Here is a 20,330-nt window from a genome sequence, read left to right as displayed (position 1 = left end):
GGGAGTCTGCTTGGGGATTCTCTCTCTCCCTCTCCCTCTGCCCCCTTCCCCCTCTCACTCGCTCTCCGTCTCTCAAATAAATACATATTTTTAAAAAATACTGACTTTCAAGACGGCAAGAGCAGAGCACTAAAGCACACTCAGGACTCTGTGAGCACGGGGCCGTGCGTAACAGCACAGTTCACGTGTCCACACAGCCATCCCTGGGGAGGGGATCCTGGCCACTTGTAGAGCAGGGAGGGTGGAGCAAGGGGTGCGTGGAGAGAGACGACTAGAATGGAAGACCACTGGACTTATGATGTTCTGCTCCTTGGAAGGAGCCACTGAAGTGCTAGCTGGGGGTATTACAGGAGACTAGGACCTCTCTCTTACTCTCTGGCTTCCTATCTTTCCTCCTCTCCCTTGCTCGTCCTTGCTCCCTAGCTCAGCCATCCACTGTACTATCTGACTGTATGACAACACAGATATATAACTTTAATATTCGCATTTCCTGAGTAAAGCTGCTTTGCGCCTGAGTTAGGAGCTCCCTGGATGCTAAAGAGGAGAACTGGTGTCCAGTTAAAGAGAAGAGGGAAGGAAGCAGGCTGGTGAACATGGCTCCCAGCCCCCTGAGTCTGAGGTGAAGGAATTCGTTGGCCACACTTTAGTCTCAATCATCAAGAAGATTGACTATAGGGGCAAGAAGTATCCCTTGTGACTCTACTCGGCAATGTGAGCCCTGTGATCTCTCTCGAGAATAGGCAAATGCTCTGTCATCCACATGCTGTCCTAATTAGCTTCAGGAACCAAAAGTTCTCCCTCTTTCTCCACAAGAAAGTCAGAACTGCCTCTCTGACTTTTTTCATTTCACTGGGATGGAAGAAAGCCAGCGGGCCACAGGCCAGTCCCCAGCTAGCCCACAAAAATCCCTTGATCAGCAGCTCTACGTCAGGCACTATTGTCGGCAGTGATAACGTCAAAGGGAACAAAACAGACGAAGCTCTGCCTTCGCGAAGCTTACAGTCTAGTGGCGGTTGGAGGTCACGGACACACAAACAAGTAAATATCATTTCAGGTATAAAAAGTGTTATGAAGAAAATAAAATCAGATATTGGGATAAAGACAGACTGGAGCAGGAAGACCATATTAGATCCTGTGGTCAGGAAAGAGCTTTTCAGAGAGCCGGTATCTGAAGTGAAACTGAATGGGGTGGAGGAAAGATGACGGGGAGACCCAGGGAAGCGTGTTTCAGAGAGAGCAGCAAGCAGGCCATGCAGTAGCCTTGAGCACCTGTGTTGAAGGAACTAGAAGGTGGGCTTGGCTGAAGGGCAGTGTGGGAAGAGCCAAGGAGTGGCCGATGGGTGGGGAGAGGGGGTGGGGTGCAGATCCCACAGGCAGGGATCCTCAGATTGAAGTTCATTCTATGTATATGGAAGTTTTCAAAAAAGACATGACATAACCTGATTTCTCTGTTGAAGATATGGAGTCTGGCCGCGGGGCAGAGAGAAGATACAGGACAAGAGTGGAGGCAGGAAAGCTAGTTAGCAAATGATCGCAGTAGACTCAGCAAGACATGATGTGTTTCCAGTACCCAAGGGATAGGAATAATTAGATTGGGGGCCTTACTTGGTAAGGAATCCAAAAGTTTTTCTTGGTGGATTAGATGCAAGGTAGGAGAGAAGAAGATGGACGGAAGAGGACTGTAGGTGTTGAGTCTCTGCAATGTGGTGAATGGTGGAGGCTTTACTGAGGCAGGTGCACTGCATGGGGAGGGGCAGGGACAGAGAGACTTGTTGGGAGAGAGAAGCCCATGAGACCTCCAGGGGGGAGGTAGTGGGCAGTCTAGAATCCCCCAGAGAGGTGGGGCTAGCATGAAACAGGGCAGAAGGAATGTAAAGCCACAGAAGGGATGAGGTCACCCAGTTAGGGAGGAGAGAGTCAGGACAAGGGAACTGAGCCTGGGACCAGGGCTGGCTTCTTCGTCACACAGGCTGTGCAGTCCTCCTGGGCCCCATGCTCACGCCGTCCCTGCACTTGGTTTAATGCTCTGCCGCCGCCCTCTTGAAAGTGTTAATATTCGGCACAAGAGGTTCCACATTTTCATTTTGCTCTGGGCCCCTCAAATGATGTGGCTGGTTCTGCCTGGGACACTTCAGAGTTAAGAGGTCGGGGGGAGTAGGAGATCCCATCACGAACACCCAGAAAGAATGGCTGACGAGGCAAAGGGAAGCCAGGGCGTGTGCTGTCAAGGAAGCCTTGACATTATCTCCAGGAGAAAATGGCTGACCGGGTCAAAGCTTTCAGAGCAGCCAAGTGAGAAGAGAACAGAGTCCACCCTTGGCTCGCCAAGGTACAAATATTAGTGATTTTGATGACGACTTTCTTGGTGGAGTGGTGTGCACTGATGTTTACTTAGCTTACTGCAGAACAAGACGTGACCGGGTCCACCACCGAGAGCACAAATGGAGGCCCTATCCTGCAGGCCACGTCCCTTCTCTCGGCACCCAGCTCTGTTTCTCACAGTGAGGGGCCTCACACACGTGAGGGGCCTCACACAGCCCGGACACGCTAGCTGTGCTCTGGACCTCCCTGCAATCAACCACCCCGGGGCGGGGGGGTCCCAGGAAACAGCTGGAAACAGCTCTGGCCAATTGTATAGGGAATTTTATGGTCCCACATGGTCTCGAAGCAAGCAGGGCATGTCCCCTTGGTCAGGCGCCTCACCCCAGGAAGGAGAACACAGCTGCAGCCGGACCAGAGCAGGGCCGGACCTCCAGATGGAGCCCTGTGGCCCAGGTCTAAGGGTTAGTGCTGGAGGTGAAAGCACTGGGTGATAGGAAAAGGAGGGGGTTTTCACACAGCCACCCGTGTTTTTCTCTATGAAATATAAAAATGAGGGTGAAGGCAGGAGGAGGAGGTAAAGCCTTGAAGAGAGAAAAAAAAGGCTTTTGGGAAAAGGAAAGTAAATTTACGAGGTAGGCATGGTAGGCTTGTCTGGCTCTGTTGACTGTCCATCCGATATAATTGGTCACAAACTGAAGTCAATCCAGGCGGCTCAGTGGTCTGATTCTCCTCAGCCACATTCAGCTGTCTAGGTACAGGCACCCAGAAGGGGGGTCACTGGGTTTAAACAGGGTTCGGGGATATTCCCCGTGGGGATGACTGTGGGAGAGAAGCAGGGGGCTCACGGGCGTTTGTTCAGCAGTGAAAAAGTGGTAGAGCCAATGGAATGGTAGCTCATTGAGGTCAGAGAATGACTGACTGAAGTGGGTGAACTGGGCACTACAGCATGGGAAGCCTAAAAGTGAGCTTTCGGGGATGGTACAGTTGTAGGGGATGACACGGTTTAATTATGACTAGGAGCAGCTGAGCTGGGTGGAGAAAGTACTAGTGGGGATGGGGCCGTCAAAGGAGAGATATTACCAATAATAAAAACACCAGTTCGGTGCCAAGTGACGTGTACAAACATTATTTGATTCTTATAACAGGTCTATAAAGTGGGCAGGACTACTGCCCCCATTTTTCAGATGAAAAAACTGAGGCACAGGGAGATTAAAGCTACTTGCCCAAAGTCAAACAGGTGACCAAGGACTGAGCTGGACATCAAATCCAGCTTATTTCACTTCAAGGGCTGTGTTCTTAAAAACCTTCCCCCCCAAACCCCCAACTACACTCAGGTCTGGCTTCTTAGTTAACTCGAATTTGTTTGTGGGTTTTTTTTTTCTCTTTCAAGAAACACGTTTTATGTGGAACTTCACTTTTTATCTGTAAAGACACAAAAGGGACTAAATTATCATTTGCTTTCATTATAACGCTGGGCATTTCAAGCCACTGAAGGATAAGATATAAAGACAACGCTGTGCTGCCCAGAGACTGGTTAAACCCAGGGCTTTCTGGAGAGTAACAATAGAAACAACCACGTTCAGGGGTAGAAATGCAACTACGCTGTCTGAGGGCGCCCCCTATGGACGGTCAATCAGAATAGCAGCCTGGGATCAGAAATTTGATTGGTCTCTTCTTGGAAGAGAATAGACTTGAATTACCAAGTGAAAACTTGCCCCTAGTAGATATGTAGGGGCTGTGGTTCAAGTGGGGCAAGGAAACTTTAGTAACAGAAACTTTTTAAATTTCACAATCGCGGGCACCTGGGTGGCTCAGTCGGTTAAGCATCTGCGTTCGGCTCAGGTCATAATCCCAGGGTCCTGGGATCAAGTTCCACATCAGGATCCCTGCTCAGTGGGGAGTTTGCTTCTCCCTCTGCCTGCCGCTCCCCCTCCCCCTGCCCATGCTCCCTCTCTCTCTCTAGCTCTCAAATAAATAAAATCTTTAAAAAAAAATAAATTTCACAATCGCAGTTACTTCACTTAGGAACTTCTGATTCTCTTTAGTGGGAGAACCCTGCTTCCCTCTGAGTGTCTCCCCATTGAGACTGTGAGCTACTTGAGGTCAAGACCTTAGTCTTTTTCATCTTCTTATATCCTGAGCCTAGTAAAGTGCCCAGCATATAGTAGGCGTCCAATAAATATGTGTCAAGCAGAATAGAAGGAAAATGAACAAAGTGGTGAATTTCACAGAACAGGAGGAACTAATCCACTTGGGCAATTCAGGAAGGCTTCCAGGAGGCGATGGGTGGTGGCCATGGTGATAGCAGTGGGGGAACTAGAGTCAAAAAGAAAATCCAGAAAGTAGAATGGCAAACCTAGGGGGCAGGTATAGAGATCCCACAGGACAGGGATTTTTGTGTGTGTGATTCTGGAAGGAAGTACCCTGCCATATGGCTGACAGGTGAGGCTCCCAATCCTTCCAGAGAAAGTATGAGCAAGAATAAAAAAAATTTCATAAAAGCAGGTAGAGGAAGCTAGTATAGCAGATGCACGTAGGCTGAAGAAAGAATTTGGAAGGACTTCCTCCGACCATGGGCACTGAAAGAAAAGGACAAGTCAAGGTTTAAAGAAATGTTCCTATTATTTCATTTTTACCCTAAACTGTGTGACCTCACCGAAATTCAGTTCGATAGATATACAGAGCACCTCTCACAATGTTCTCAAAATACCTTATTTTCTCAGACTGAGCACTAAGAGCAGGGTGACTTTCTTGGTTTTCATAATGAGAATCTCAGCTCAGAAACCACCGAGTTCCAGGCAAATCAGGACAGCTGGTCACCCTAGCTGAGGGGGAGAATTCAGAACGGCTCACAAGGAGGTCAGTGCCGAATGAAGAGAAGGCAGGTCAGTGGCAGGACACAGCACAAAGGGCCTTGGATGAGAAGGTGACAACTATACTCTGTCTCTGTTATCATCACAACTCTGGGTGGTGCGCATGGTGAGATTTTTCACCCACCAGCAAAATGGGTTTCTGAGTTCTAATTAACCGAGCACACAGGATACAATGCAGAAGGATATCAGAGGGGAAGGAATACACTCACAAAAACCCTTGAGTTACAACAGCAGAATTGAGGCCAAGGGAAAATGGGAGTCTCACTTTGAAGGGCCTGCTGTTTCCTCGTAATTATATCTAAAAATAATGATCTAAAAATGAATAGTAGGCACAAGAGTAAGATTCTTACAGTAAACCTGAAAAACTGGCCTGTTGTGCCTGTAAGCCCCATGTAAGTGATCACCAACATTGAACGCGGACTCCAATGAGGCCCAAACAAACAACTTACAACCTCACTTCGGTGGCCAGAGGTACATGTGACAGAGGGAGAGGTTAGCAGCTCAGGAGGAAGTGGTTCCTCAGTAATGGGGGAGGGTCTTCCAGGCCGTGCACAGCCCAGAGTCACTCTTCTCCTCCCCAAAGTAAGGGAAGTCTGAGGAACTTCTCCTCTCACAACGCAGGGACGGCGGCATTTCTCCCACAGGCATTCTGCAGGGAACTTAGCACAAGCTCCCCATTAGGCTTTCTGGAGAGTTATAACTCAGGTACTTTACTGATTTAGGAAAGAAATGGTAAAAGAAAGAAAGAATGAAAGAAAGAAGGAAGGAAGGAAGGAAAGAAAGAAAGAAAGAAAGAAAGAAAGAAAGAAAAAGAGAGAAAGAGAAAGAGAAAGGAAGAAAGGCAAAAAGAGAGGCACCTGGGTGGCTCAGTCAGTTAAGCAGTCAGCTCTTGATTTCAGCTTAGGTCGTGATCCCAGGGGTCCTGGGATCGAGTCCCGTGTCAGGCTCCACACTCGGCTTGGAGTCTGCTTGACATTCTCTCTCTCCCTCTGCCCCTCCCCCCACTCACACACTCTCTCTCTCTAAAATAAATAAATAAAATCTTTAAAAAAACAACAACAAGAAAGAAAAGCAAGAAGAAAGAAAACGGAAAAAAGAAGCCATATAAACGCAAGGAAGGACTGCACAAAGATTGGAGATAAAAGGAGTAAGAAACAAGAGATGGCCAGTCAGCAACAGCGCAGCTTGGTTGCTGTGGGACAGGGACCGACACTGGGCAGGAAAGTGGATCAGCAGATGTTACAAAGACCATTTGTCTAAAGAAAAGACAGAAGAACTTAACTGGACCAAGACAAACAAAACGCTAGCACCGCTGGCCGGGACTTTCAGCGCTGACTTGATAGAAGGAGTTGATATCGTATCTACAGTGTCGTCATGCCCATGCAGTGATGATGACAAGTGATATTTATGCAGCACACACCAATGCTTGCTATTATGCTAAGGGTTTTACAAAGATCATGTCCTTTAATCCTCACAATAACCGTATTGGTTAGCCCTATGACTGTGCCCATTTTACAGATGAAGAAACTGAGGATCCAAGTCCCATAGCTAGCGATTAGTGATGGTGGGATCAAATTTAGGCAGTCTGACTCCAAAGCTAGCTTTCAAACTACTGTACCACATCTACAGCTGGCTCCTTTTAAAATATTAAAAGAATTCTACTTAGCCTTAAAATCTTTATACCGTAGCACTTCCTCTTTCACTTTGAAATTCCCAAACCAACAAGGAAGCACATGAATGGTTCAGAAGCCACAGGCCAGGGTCCAGCAGTAGAGAATCACCAGCCCCACCTGGAACTAAGGTCCGTGTGCTCACATTTGGGGGGTGGGCGGGTAGCATAAGGAGGAAGCAAGGAAGTGAAGCAGCTGTGACCTGAGTCAGTCACAGTCCTGGTGACTGACACCTCACAGCTTACGGAGAAAATGTGGTGGCACCAACATTTGAAAACACTTTTTTCCAGAAAGATGGAGGTGTGAGTGAGCGTGTGTTATCAGCGTGAGGAGCACAACATTGAGAAGGCTCCCTGAAAAGGACCTATCATGTCGAAGTCAGCAAATAAACGTTTTATGAATGAATGACGGAAGTGACCAGCCCCAATGTACTGAGGATACCATCATTTCATAAAACTCCAGGGAAAGGATATAAGCGGTCATAGAATTGCATTTGCATTTATAAACTAAAAAAACCCTCATTCTCAGCTTTGGCATTCTTTGGACACCATTGTTTAAAAAATTGTCATGCCCAGTTGCTACTAATAAGTAGGAAACCTAGCCACAGCAAATCTGAGGAATTGTGTGCTAATATATTGCCTATAATTACCCCCCCTTCCTCAAAGACTTAATTGGCTTTTCATATTCAAAGAGAAAACTCATTTGCAATGAACACATAAAGTTATATCACAGACAAAGGAAATATACATGTATAAAGTGAATAGGTAAAAGTTGTGATCGAGCTTCAACTTAGCTCTGAGCTTCCTGGCAGCCAAGACAAAAAGAGAAACACAATAACTTGCACAACTGTGCAGAAAGGAGAAAGCGCACCAGTCCCTCCAAGGAGACAAAGTATTTCCAAGCGCTGAATTCTCAGTGAGTTTTCTCACACAGAGTTTCACATAGGTGGCAATGGCATTGTCCATTCCTTGTTCTCATTTTATGACACAAATCAGGGGCAAATTTCATGAAGTCATTACTTGCAGTAAAGATAAAAACCAAGCGTACAATGTGGAAGCATAACTCAGTGAGCCCATTCTGTGAGGATGCAAAGGTCGTGTAGTCCAAGTACAGTGTCTAGTTTGATCTGAGTCGGAAATGAGATTATCTATAGAGAAAGGAAACAGGTGTTTGCTGATCACCTAAACATGGGCTATGTGTGCGAAATATTTTTTTCCTCTCAACACATGTATTATTATCCTATTTGATAACTAAGCAATTTGTCCTGGGATTCACTAAAAATTAGCAGAAGGGTCTTAAACACATGAATTCTTTTCTCTACCACACACCTTCTTACCCGCCTACACTCCTATCAAGAAAAGCCAATGAGCAATTCGTCCCTTAGACAATTTTTACAGGCAATTCGAGTTTGTTCTCTCCAGGGAGGGCCTAGAGCACTGGTTTTGCATATTTCAGAGTAAGACAAATTTCTGTGGTTCAAAAACCATAAGTTGGTGGAGTTGACGCATATAGGCAAGTTCAGGAACATTCATGGAGCTCACCTCAGAGGAAGTCCACAGTCTCTAATCTATAAGCCTCTCTGTTTAAGCAGCTTGAGAAAGGATTCTTTTACTCTATTTCCAGTAACCGGAAGACTTAGAGTCTCCGAGAGGGCAAGATGTCAACGCTGTAACCAAAGCATGGGTAGGAATTGGGAGAAAGGGAGCCCTGACTACGGAGGGCTCCAGGCAGATGAGAAAGAGCAGGGAGCTGAGAAAGGTCAGATGTGGCTGAGGTCTGGAGTATGACTGTGTGTTTGCCTCGGGAAGCAGGGATGGCAGGGTCAAGTGGGCAGGTGAGCAGGGCCAGATCCTAAGGACTTTGAGTTTAATCCCTTTACCAGGAGGAGCTATACAAAATTACAAAGCTTTTTTCTTCTCCAAAGAAACAGAAACTAAGTACAGGAAAGCCAGCCTGAGAAAGATGCCAAGGCTGGGACTCACTAAAGAAAGCACATGTCTATATCCTAAAGAAAAGAATGGCAGAGATGGGGGAGGTGGCTGGACCAGAATTCCTCTTCATAGGCACCCTCCACCCTCTCCTGGCTATTCTCAACACAGGACTTGTCTTGTAATTGTCTCCTTATCTGTGCCCCACTAGCCTGTAAGCCCTGCAGGAGCAGAGAGCAAGACTATCTTTATATTTGGCTACCAGACCTATGGGTATAATTATTTTTTTGTAAAGTGATATTTGGTTTTTTAGAAAACGATCAAAGGAAAAATTTCAAGGAGAAACATGGTGACAAGTAAAGCATAAAACAAGAAATGTAAATTATTGTCTCTTTTTGTAACTTCCATATCTCAGTTCCTGTCTGGGAACTCTACAAAATTTACATACCATCCCCTGGAAGGAATCCCTCGATTGGCCTGTGCCTCCCCATGGATGTCCCCTGGTGTTGCCCCCGGTTCATCAGCCTTGCCAGTGGGCCTTAATCGCTGTGGCCACAGCCGGGGCTGCACGTCAGCTCTTCACACACTCCCTTCTCTTGCATCCAGTTAGCCAACCGCGCGGGCTGCTTCATGAGAGGTTATACTTTTTTCCCTTCAAGCATCTTGTGTGTGAAGGGTCATCAGCAGCAGCTTATTCTTCTCAATCATTCCCAGGATCTTTCCAAAACCCCAAAGCATGCATTCCTTACCCAAAGGACCACACTCCAGCTCTGAAGTGGACAGGCCAAGTCTCTACATGGTTCCCCACTAGACAGTCTGTGCAGATACTTTATAAATGGTGAGCCAAAGACAGCGGTAGTACCGTGACTAGAAGACACTTGGCTGTGTATACCATGTGAGGACCATGGGGTATCTCACTCGGGACCCGTTTTCCGAGATACACGCACCAGGCCACTGAGCTCACCTCTGTCCATCCAAGTATACTTTGGTTCCCAGTCTAACACAAAGTCCAGAATCTAAATCGACCTTGCCTGGCCTCTGCAGGGAGGACTTTGTCAATGAATGAACAGAAAACAAGGTTTTGACTCCCTGTTACCACTCGAGTTGCCCCTCACTCTGCTGCTGTTTAGAATAGCATCAGTCTCTCTTCCCCAAATGGCCAGGAGGCTCTCAGCCTGGGCAGCAAGAGATATGCAACTTGTGGAAAGAATTTAATTGATGCCTAAAGATAAGTCGATGACAACACAGGGTAGGCATTTTTACTCAAACAAGGAATAAACCAGGGCACCTGGGTGTCTCAGTCAGTTAAGCATCTGCCTTCGGCTCAGGTCATGATCCCAGGGTCCTGGGATCAAGCCCCGTGTCAAGCTCCGCCCTCAGCGGGGAGCCTGCTCCTCGCTCTCCCTCTGCCTCTCCCCCTGCTTGAGCTCTCTCTGTCTTTCTCTCAAATAAATAATAATATCATTTAATGATATTAACAAATAAATAAAATCATTTAAAAATAAAAGGAAGAAAGCAAAGTTGAATGCCAAATGGACCAGCTCACCGTGGGCTTCATGGTCTTGGGATTCCCAACCTGGGGAACCAGCATTTTTGTGTTCATATAAAATGAGAAATATGCTCAAATGGGGAGGCCTGGTGACTTTGGGGCCATGTAGCTCTTCCAAGAAAACCTTCTATCCTGGGTCTAGAGGTGCAGAAAGTCTACAGATAATCAGCTGTGGGTCCTGGCTTGTTCCAACCTCTGCAGTCAGATGAAGGTTTTGCAGCTGGCTGCAGATCACCAAAGGGCATGTGTTGCCTGTAATATCTTATGCCAACATGCTTAACCAAGCACTTTGGAATTGTTTTAGCTTTAGGTATTTTTTTTTAAGATTTTATTTATTTATTCGACAGGGAGAGTGAGTGAGCAAGAGAGCACAAGTAGGGGCAGAAGGAGAGGGAGAAGCAGACTCCCCTGCTAAGCACGGAGCCCGACTCAGGGCTCAATCCCAGGACCCTGGGATCATGACCTGAGCCTAAGGCAGACATTGAATTGACTGGCCCACCCAGGCGCCCCTAGTTTTAAGTATTTTTAATAACATAATACTTGTTCATCAAAGGAAGCCTGGAAAACATTCATAAAATAATAATACAATCCCTATCAAAATACCAACAGCATTTTTCACAGAACAAGAACAAAGAATCCTAAAATTTGTTCAGAACCACAAAAGTCCCTGAATAGCCAAAGCAGTCTTGAAAAAGAAAAAAAGTCAGAGGCATCATAATTCCAGACTTCAAGTTATATTACAAAGCTGTAATAATCAAAACAGTATGGTACTGGCACAAAAATAGACACACAGATCAGTGGAACAGAACAGAAATTCCAGAAATAAACCCACAATTATATGGCCAATTAATCTTTGACAAAGCAGGAAAGAATATCCAATGAGAAATGGTCTCTTCAACAGATGGCTTTAGAAAACAGGACAGCCATATACAAAAGAATAAAATTGGACCACCTTCTTACACCATACACAAAAATAAATTTAAAATGGATTAAACACCTAAATGTGAGACCTGAAACCATAAAAATCCTAGAAGAGAACACAGGCAGTAACCTCTTTGACATCAGCCATAGCAACTTCTTTCTAGATAGGTCTCCTGAGGCAAGGGAAACAAAAGCAAAAATAAACTATTGGAACTTCGTCAAAATAAAAATCTGCACAGTGAAGGAAACAATCAGCAAAACTAAAAGGCAACCTACAGAATGGGAGAAGACATTTACAAATGACATATCTAAAAAAGGGTTAGGATCCAAAATATATAAAGAACTTATAAAACTCAACACCCAAAAAACAAATAATCCAATTTAAAAATGGGCAAAATACATGAACAGACAATTTTCTGAAGAAGACATACAGATGGCCAACAGACACATAAAAAGATGCTCAACATCCCTCATCATCAGGAAAATGCAAATCAAAACTACAATGAGATATCACCTCACACCTGTCAGAATGGCTAACATCAACAACAGAAGAAACAACAGGTGTTAGCAAGAATGTGGAAAAAGGCGAACCCTCTTGCACTGTTGGTGGGAATGCAAACTGGTAGAGCCACTCTGGAAAACAGTATGGAGACGCCTCAAAAAGTTAAAAATAGAACTACCCTATGATCCAGTAATCACACTTCTGGGTGTATATATATATATATGTATATACAATGGAATATTATTCAGCCATAAAACAGAATGAAACCTCAGCATTTGCAACAACATGGATGGAGGTAAAATGTCTAACACTAAGTGAAATAAGTCAGTCAGAGAAGAAAATATATGATGTCACTCATACGTGGAAGTTAAGAAACAAAACAAACAAGCAAAGGGAAAAAATAAGAGAGAAATAGATACAAATCAAGAAACAGACTTAACGATAGAGAACTAACTGATGGTTGCCAGAGGGGAGGAGGGTTGGGGGAATGGGTGAAATAGGTGGGGGGGATTAAGGAGTACACTAATAATAATAATAATAATTAATAATAATAATGCATATATGTGTGGGTATAACTCACCCATAAATCCTTCACCCATAGTTAACTACTGTTAACAAATTGTGTACATCCTTCCAGATTTTTGAGGGTTTATGCACATGTTCATTTCTTTGTTCATTTTACTTAAATAACAAAATAAACTCTCATGTACCTAACACTATAGTTAGGCACCTTTGAAGCTTCCCAAATGCATTTCCCTTGTTTTCCCTCTAGAAGTAACCATCACCCTGAGTTTTATATTAGTCAGCTCCTTGCTGTTCCTTACAGTGCAGCTGTGAACAGATAAGAGTTTTTAACCTTAATATAATGACTCCCATTCTGCTCTTCTGTGCCTTTCCTTTTCCGCCGAAGTTTAAGTTTTTGCTATTCAATCTCATTTCACTATGTAACTATAATTTCTTTTTGGTCTTATGCTGCATTCTATTTAATGAAAATACTACAGTTTCTTTTTCCACCTGTTGCTGATGGGCATTTGGCTTGCTTCCTGTCCCCTGTTATTATGAGCAATGCTACTCTGGAACCTCCGTGTCTCTTCTGATTCCCATGCACAGGAGCTTCTCCAGAGGGACCGGCTCCGCAGTGAAATGGCTGCTTCGGAGGGTTGGTGCATCATCAATTTCACTAAGTTGTTTTTCAAAAATGGTTGTGTCTTCGGTGTACGAGACAGTTCCTTTTGGTCCATGTCCTCAGGAATACATGGTATTGTCAAACTTTCATTTTAGCCAGTTTGGTGGGTGACAACGAGTTTGTCATGCTTTTAACTTACATTTCCTGATTATTGCAATTAAGCATATTTCCATATGTTTACTGGTGGTATCATTCCCCTTCTGTAAAATTCCTATTCATGTTTATTTCCTTTTATCATTTTTATTGACTCATAGGACTGCTTTATATATGAATTCTATCTCTGTGTATCTGTGCATCTATTGATGCATCTATTTATCTAAACCTATATTTTCAAATCTGACTTCTTTTAACAAGAATAATAACCTTCGTTGCATAAAACCTTAGGTTTTATTAATTGGGTCTAGTTAACGACAGTCTTAAGGAACAAACGTTTTCATTCCCTCTACTGTGATTTTCTAAAGAGCCAAACTAGACAAACTATATCAGACAAATAACGATTTTATCAAACAGAAAACAAAAATCAAGTAGGGAAAAGAAGCCCCACCATTGTCATTATACCCTTTACTCCTTGGGAGACTAGAATAATGAAATTTTCTTTCTCAATTGTTTCTGATTTCAACATTAAATTTCAGAGAGGAAAAGAAACGTTAAAACACCATGTCCACAGTTCCTCTCATTATGAGTCTCAGAGTCCATATGCTCTCTAAGGTCTGCTTCCCATTTGGACTTGGGGGAACTGAGAACCAAATCAGATGGACCCGAGACTGAAGGCAATACGGGTGGTCCTGAAATTTACAGGTAATCTTCCCACTAAATGCTCCCAACCCACGGGGTAGAAGGGGGCTTTCTCTGGACAGTCAATGCCCTCTGCACGCTGGGTGCCAGATGTGCCAGATTCCCCCAGACTGTGTGCAAGAGAAGATGCTGTGCCCTGGAACCTGCCCTCTGAAGCTTACGATTCAGTGAGGACAAATATGTGGAAAAGGAGATTTGACTAACAGCATGAAAGCAGTGGAAGGCTGTCGTGGTTTTCATTGTTGGACTAAATGGAAGATGATAAAGGATCAAAGAAATGCGTGCTCTGGGCTCCACCTAAAGTCAAATCTGTTTGCTCTCCATTCCCCTTTGCTCCAGGGTGGTCCACTAGGATCACCAGGCAGATGCAGGCTGGCCTGGTCACATTCCCCCAGGACTGTTGGGCCCATGCTGGCGGTCTCCGGGTCAGCCCTGCCAGCCAGTCGCCATGCTCCCCCCTCCCCCACCCTCAGCTCTCTGAGTTGGAAGTACAATGGGGATCCCCTCCCCCACTCTCACAGACTTTCACTTTCACTCCAGCGCAGTCTCCTCACTCACAAGATTTAGGGGAAATTGGAAACACAGCTGGCAAAAAGAAATAGCTGGGATCCCCTCCTGGGTCACATAATGTGTCAGAGCCTTGCTAGTTCCCTAAGCAAATGCTGGTTCTGGTATCCACCCTAGGCTACTGCTCATCCCCCTGAAGTTATAGCTTACCAAGAGTCTCTTGAAAATTGACCCAGGCAGTGAATCATGAGGTAATACTTGGGTTCCACTCTTTGGGATGATCATCTACTCCAGTGGTTCTCAGCTAGGGCAGATGTCTCTCCCTGGACATCTGACAATATCTGGAGACATTTTGGGCTGTCATAACTGGTGGTAGTAGGAGAGTGCTACCGTCGTCTAATGGGTAGAGGCCAAGGATGCTGCTAACATCCTCTAATGCACGGGAGAGTCCCCATCACTAAGAATTATCCAGCCCCAAATATTAATAGAGAAACCCTGATCTACTCCTCACTACACAGGCTGGTCCTTGACTTCCCTGACATGACTCCCAGTTCCACACGTCTTCTTAAATAGCTGTGGGATTCTTTGCTATACGGTTAAGCCAGTTCTTACAGTCGCAGCTGGACACAGGATGCTGGAGAGGGGACCAGTGGTCCTGTGGCTGAGTCAGTGACTCTCTCTCCTAGGAGAACTCACCTTGTCATCTGAATTCTCATCAGTGTGACACTCATGAAAGATACTCTGGCAGCATCCAATCTCTTGGGGTGATAAACTTGTAAATGACATGGATAGTGAGAAGGGCTTCTTTATATTTCATGATGTAATTATTATTTTTTCATTAAATAATACTAAACTATATCATCCACTTATAGTCAATCATTCATTTAGTCAACAAATGTTTATTGTGTGCCCACTAGGACCAGACACTGTGCTCTATGCTAGATGAATGGTAGCTCTTCGAGTCCACTAACTTAGACCATAGCCGCTACAGCAGGACTTCTTCATCGGATGGGATGGAGGGAGGGGTGCTTGTTAAATTGCAGGCACACGAGCCCCCGTCCAGATATTCTGATTTCACAATTCAGGAAAGTGCCCAGGAACCTGCATTTTTAGCAAGTACTTGAGGTGACTCTCATATAGGTTACACACGGGACCATGATTTAATAAACATTGATAAAATCATGAAATTACCCAACCTAACCCCAGGTCTGAGAACATGCAGACCTGAGCTCTAATGTGGTCATTTCCTATATCCCTAGGGGGGAAAAATCATTTAACCATTTAATCAATTAATCATTTAATCATTAATCTCATGTTTCCTATTTTTAAAGAGGAGAGTAAGACCTGTTCAAACACAGATGGTGAGAGGGTAGAATGAGCCCGTGTAGATAGAAGCAGGACACTTAAAAAGGAACAAAACCATAGCAGTTTTACTTCTAAAAACTAATTTTTATGACATATAATAAAATGAGCATTTGCCAAGTACACTGGTATCAACAGTAATTGGGAGAAAAAACTCTTGCTTATGTAAGAGGTATGCACACTACCTATTCTCGGAACCAACCTCAGAATGCAGTGATTCCTAGCTTGATTAGGGACCACAAATCCTCCCTGGACACCAAGATTAATGGCTTTTCTGATTACTCGATTTTTTTTTTTCAAATCTCTTCTCAGACCTACATCATTAACTCTTCATTGTGTGGCTTTGCTTATTTTAGGAATTATTTTAGGAACACATTAACCCCCAGTAGAAGACCACGTCTAAACCTTGTTCCAAGCAAAACTTTTCCAAGCCATGAGAAACACCCCCCCGCTTATCTAATGTCAAGGAAGTTAGCTCACTGTGCAGGTGTGAGTGTAAAACACAGGGAAATCACTTTCAGCCCAACTGCTCTCCCCCAAATTACTGTGATCGATTAATAATAGAAGAAACCCATATAAAGAAACTTATGATGACAGTTATATAGCAGATTAAAATCAGTGTGTCACTACTATCATTAATAAGAAGAGCTTTGGATTCAAGGCCAGAATATCTCAGAAAACATTCTGTCATCCCTTAATTAACTTATAATGCATTTCTCTTGAACAACTTCACTAAGAATTCCCTCCCATTCTGTCCCTTTAACTAAAAGTGTCTCTATTATACCTTCAACTGTCTCTACGTTCCTGCCTGGTCCTCATTGTTTACTTTTTGCTCCTTCTGCCTCACAGACCCCTTGAGTTTCTTCACAGATCAAGCACTTCAAAAAGACTCTACTCTCTGTGCTCCTATGAAAAACCTCTCAAATTATGGACAAGTGTCCAAACAGGAGGGAAATTATCCTTTCATGAAAAAGAGAGAAAAACTCTCAGATTTGTGTGTGATCTGTAGCTTTAGCCCATCCGAAGTACCCCATCGTGGCCTCACACTAGCGAGCTCCATTCCAACACCACCTCCAAACAGAAAAGAATCCCCTCTCAGGGTCTGGGAACTTTGAGCCAACATATCAACTTGAATGCAAATTTTCCCCAAACTCAGATTTGCTGAGAGATCCATTTGTAAGTAGACAAAGCTCCCTGCAGACCAACATGCAAATGGTGGGTGCTCAAGTATAAGAAGCCCAAGGGCAACAAAAAGACATTGACCATACCTATTTTCCCAGTCTCCACTTTCAGGTTGAAATCCCAGTTTCTCGGCAACTTCAGGGACATTTTGCTCCCGCTTTGGGTGAGTAGCTGCTGAAGCGACAGGTCTGCCTCGATTCCCGCCCTTCTCGCTTTTTCGCTCTTTCCCTCTAGGTTTTGTGTGTGTGTTCCCCTTTATGATTTCTTCACAAGCAATCTTGGGTTTGAGGTTGATTTGCCAGCATGTGTCCTCCTTTCTTTCAGAAGAAAGGTCCATCCATCTGTATGTCACTGGGGGATGGCACCCAAATCCCCCCAAGGCCTCCAACTGTCCCACGGGGGCTGCTACTTCCTGAAGTGTGCACCTTGCTTTTTCTTGCTTTCAGTTTTACCAGAAATATCCAAGCTGATAACTTCACTCTGCGTCATGAGAAGCAGAGCTCCTGTTCGAAAGAATCTCAGGCCTCACTGAGGCGAGGTCGTGATAAACAACCGCGTCTCGGCTTTTTTTTTTTTTTTTTTTTAACTGTCTGCTTCCTTGCATTTGAGGAAGTGGGTGGTTGTTCGGTATAGATGATGCATTATGAGCACCCTTTCTTGAGAAAACCGTTTCTGGAAATGCTCATATAAGTAGAATAATTGCTCTCATGATATAAGGCTATAGCTTTGATCAAAAGAAAAAGAAATACAAAATTCCAAGAGTCCCACCATATACCTCTAAGCCTTCCTCCCAACTGAATGGATCAAGCATCCAAAAATGGTCAGTAAGACAACCTGCATCACCCCCCCTCCCCAAAGTTTTCTTCTTTTAAATTCTCTCTGCTATTAGGACCAAATAGTAAGTTCTCCACCAGCTCGGGATAAAGCCTCGTGTGGGGAGGGCTCTGATGCTCTTAGCTACTAAGTTAGCTTTAGCTGGGTAGACCCACTCACATGATATAATGGTTCTTTGGCATTGTGTACAGGGTACGGGATTAGGAATCAGACTGACATGGGTTCAAAATGCAGATCTTCCTCTTCCTTAGCTCTGCAGCTTTTCACAAACAACTGAATCTCTCTGGGCCTTGATGTCCTCAAGCAGTAAAATGAGGTCGATAATAACCATGACCGCAGGGACTTATGAAGGCACACGGTGGCTGTACCACAAATGTTAATTCAACCTTTATTTCATTTAGTTCAGCTCTGGGTCAGCCTAATCTAATGATTAAGTATTTGAGTCCAGAGCCAGATGTCCTGTGTTCAAATCCTGGTTCCATCACTTTCTTGCTGTGTGACTTTGGACAAGTTTCTTGGCCACTCTGTGTTTCCATGTCCTCATCTGTAAATGAGGCCAATAATAGGCCCTACTTCATATGACTGTTGTGAGGCTTTATTAGATAGTAGGTAAAAGTGCTCACAAGAGGCACTGCTCACCAGCATGCGAGCTACACGTCCTTGGTCCATTCATTCTTCAACCCTTCTGGATGACTCTGTCATACTTTCTTCTTCGCCTCATATATGCTCATTCTCTGTTGATGACCTGACTTCCTGTTTTATTGAGAAAAGTTGGTACAACTGGAAGAGAATGTCTGCAAGCTCCCACCACTGTATCTGACTAAGTCCTACATGTAAGCCCACACACTCAAACTTCTAGTTACAGTGGATGAACCACATCACTCCTCCATCTTTTTTTCAATCATTTTTTAAAGATTTTAATTAATTAATTAATTAATTAATTAGAGAGCATGAGCAGGGAGAGAGGCAGGGGGAGAGAGAGAGAATCCCAAGCAGCCTCCACGCTGAGTGCAGAGCCTGTCATAGGGCTTGATCTCAAGACCCTGGGACCATGACCTCAGCCAAAACCAAGAGTCAGACAAACTGAGCCACCCAAGTGCCCCTATCACTTCTCCATCTGAATCAATTCCTTCTCTCTCTTAGATTGTTCCCGTTAGCATTCAAGCTTGTTTAAAAAAAAAATCTCTAACTTCCACTTCCTCCTCCTGCTACAGTCCCATTTCTTTTCTTCATTTTGGAGCAGCACTTTGTTAAGAATTGTCTACACTTGCAAATGCTTGTGCTATTATTCTCTCCTGAAACTGTTCTGTTGATGTTTCTGCCCTCAGGATTTGATGGAATATATTCTTCTCAAGGACATCGACAGCATCCCTGTCACTAAATCACTTTCAATTCTGCATGTCAACTCAGTGCCCTACCAGCAGCTTTGGACACACCCATCACTCTGTCCAACTCTGAGCTCTCTCTCCGCTTGGCTCCCAGGATCCCTCACTGGCCTGCTCATCTGCCTGCCTTTTCCAGCCACTCCATCTCTGTTTCCTTGCTGGTGCCTTCTCATCTCTCTGACTGCTACAAATTGGAGGACTTCTTTTCCATCCATACCCACACTTTGGTGAGCTCGTTTACCTCAAGGCTTTAAATGCCATGCATCTGCTGATCGTGCCAGTGGAGACCTTTAGCCCAGACCACCCCCAAGCCCCCAATCATACACATCTCTGCTTAGATATCTCACAACCATCTGAAAGTAATCATGTCCAAAACCTCTGTTCGGGGGACCAAGCTGAAGGAGCAATGGTGACCTGAGGCATATTCTCACTGCGAATGAAAGGAGCGTAAGAGGGAAGAACCACATACGCATACTTCATGTCTCTGCTTGCATCATGTCTGCTCACATTGCAGTGGCCAACACACATCACGTGGCCAAGTCCAAAGGCAGGGAGGCAAGAAGTACACACAGTCCTGAGGTGGTGGGGGAGGGGAGAAGGGAGTGGTTATTTGCTGATCAAGACTCCAATCCATCACACGAACCCAGTTCACTTAGCTACCTTCCAACTTCCCCAGGGGTGCTGGGTTCCTTTGAAGCTGACACATCCTACCAGAGACTTCGGAGCCCCAACTCTGCATTACTACCAAACACCAACGCTCTTTTTTCTATCTTGGCTTGGAGGGGAGGGGCAGTGGATAACCATCCTGAGCCCCAGCCCAGCAACATCTCCACAGGGATTTGACACCATCCAGAGTTCCAGTCCTGGGAGCTTTAACTCTGGAACTCTGAAAATATCTTGAAGGTAGCACTTAGAAACATACAGAGAACTTCCTTTGCTCTTTAGGGTAGGTTCCTATAAGTCTTGGAAAAACTCATGACCGATGGGGAAGTTGGGTGTGACTTGGAAAGACAATCAGATGAAAAGCACCCCTGGAAAGGCCCAACCCAGCAGGCTTCCCTCTGAGGAGCCCACTCTGGGTCAGCCAGCTGCTGGGCAGGGTTAGAGAGCAGCTGTCCGTGGCAGGGCTTCTCCCCTTCTTCCTGACCTTCAGGGAATGAAGAACTGGATGTCCTTTCTGGCCCCAAAGTTTAAATCAGCATCTGCAGTAGCAAAAACAAAAGCAAAACCCCGTTCATCTATTTGCTTACTGAATATTAACCATTTCTTGAGTAAGGACTTCATTTTTGCTAGACTTTGGAGGAATGTCCATGA

General features: G+C 44.7%; 1 protein-coding gene across 2 annotated transcripts in view; it reads right to left on the bottom strand.

The window, feature by feature from the left end:
* The window catches only part of ARHGAP25 (Rho GTPase activating protein 25), an 85,338-nt gene extending 68,031 nt beyond the window's left edge, over window positions 1-17,307 (bottom strand). The window contains exon 1 of one of the 2 annotated variants that reach the window (XM_081832085.1): window positions 16,884-17,307. In XM_081832085.1, the coding sequence (XP_081688211.1) occupies window positions 16,884-16,944 (61 nt within the window). In that variant the 5' untranslated portion in view covers window positions 16,945-17,307. The remainder of the gene's footprint in view (window positions 1-16,883) is intronic. The other variant, XM_081832084.1, reaches the window with a different exon arrangement.
* Between the last annotated feature and the right edge of the window lie 3,023 nt (window positions 17,308-20,330).

The sequence above is a fragment of the Leptonychotes weddellii genome, chromosome 10 (genome assembly GCF_054177405.1).
Source record: "Leptonychotes weddellii isolate Sample4059 chromosome 10, ASM5417740v2, whole genome shotgun sequence".
Taxonomy (NCBI): Eukaryota; Metazoa; Chordata; class Mammalia; order Carnivora; family Phocidae; genus Leptonychotes; species Leptonychotes weddellii.
Note: the sequence above shows the minus strand (reverse complement) of the source record. Positions and strands in the feature narration are given on the sequence as shown.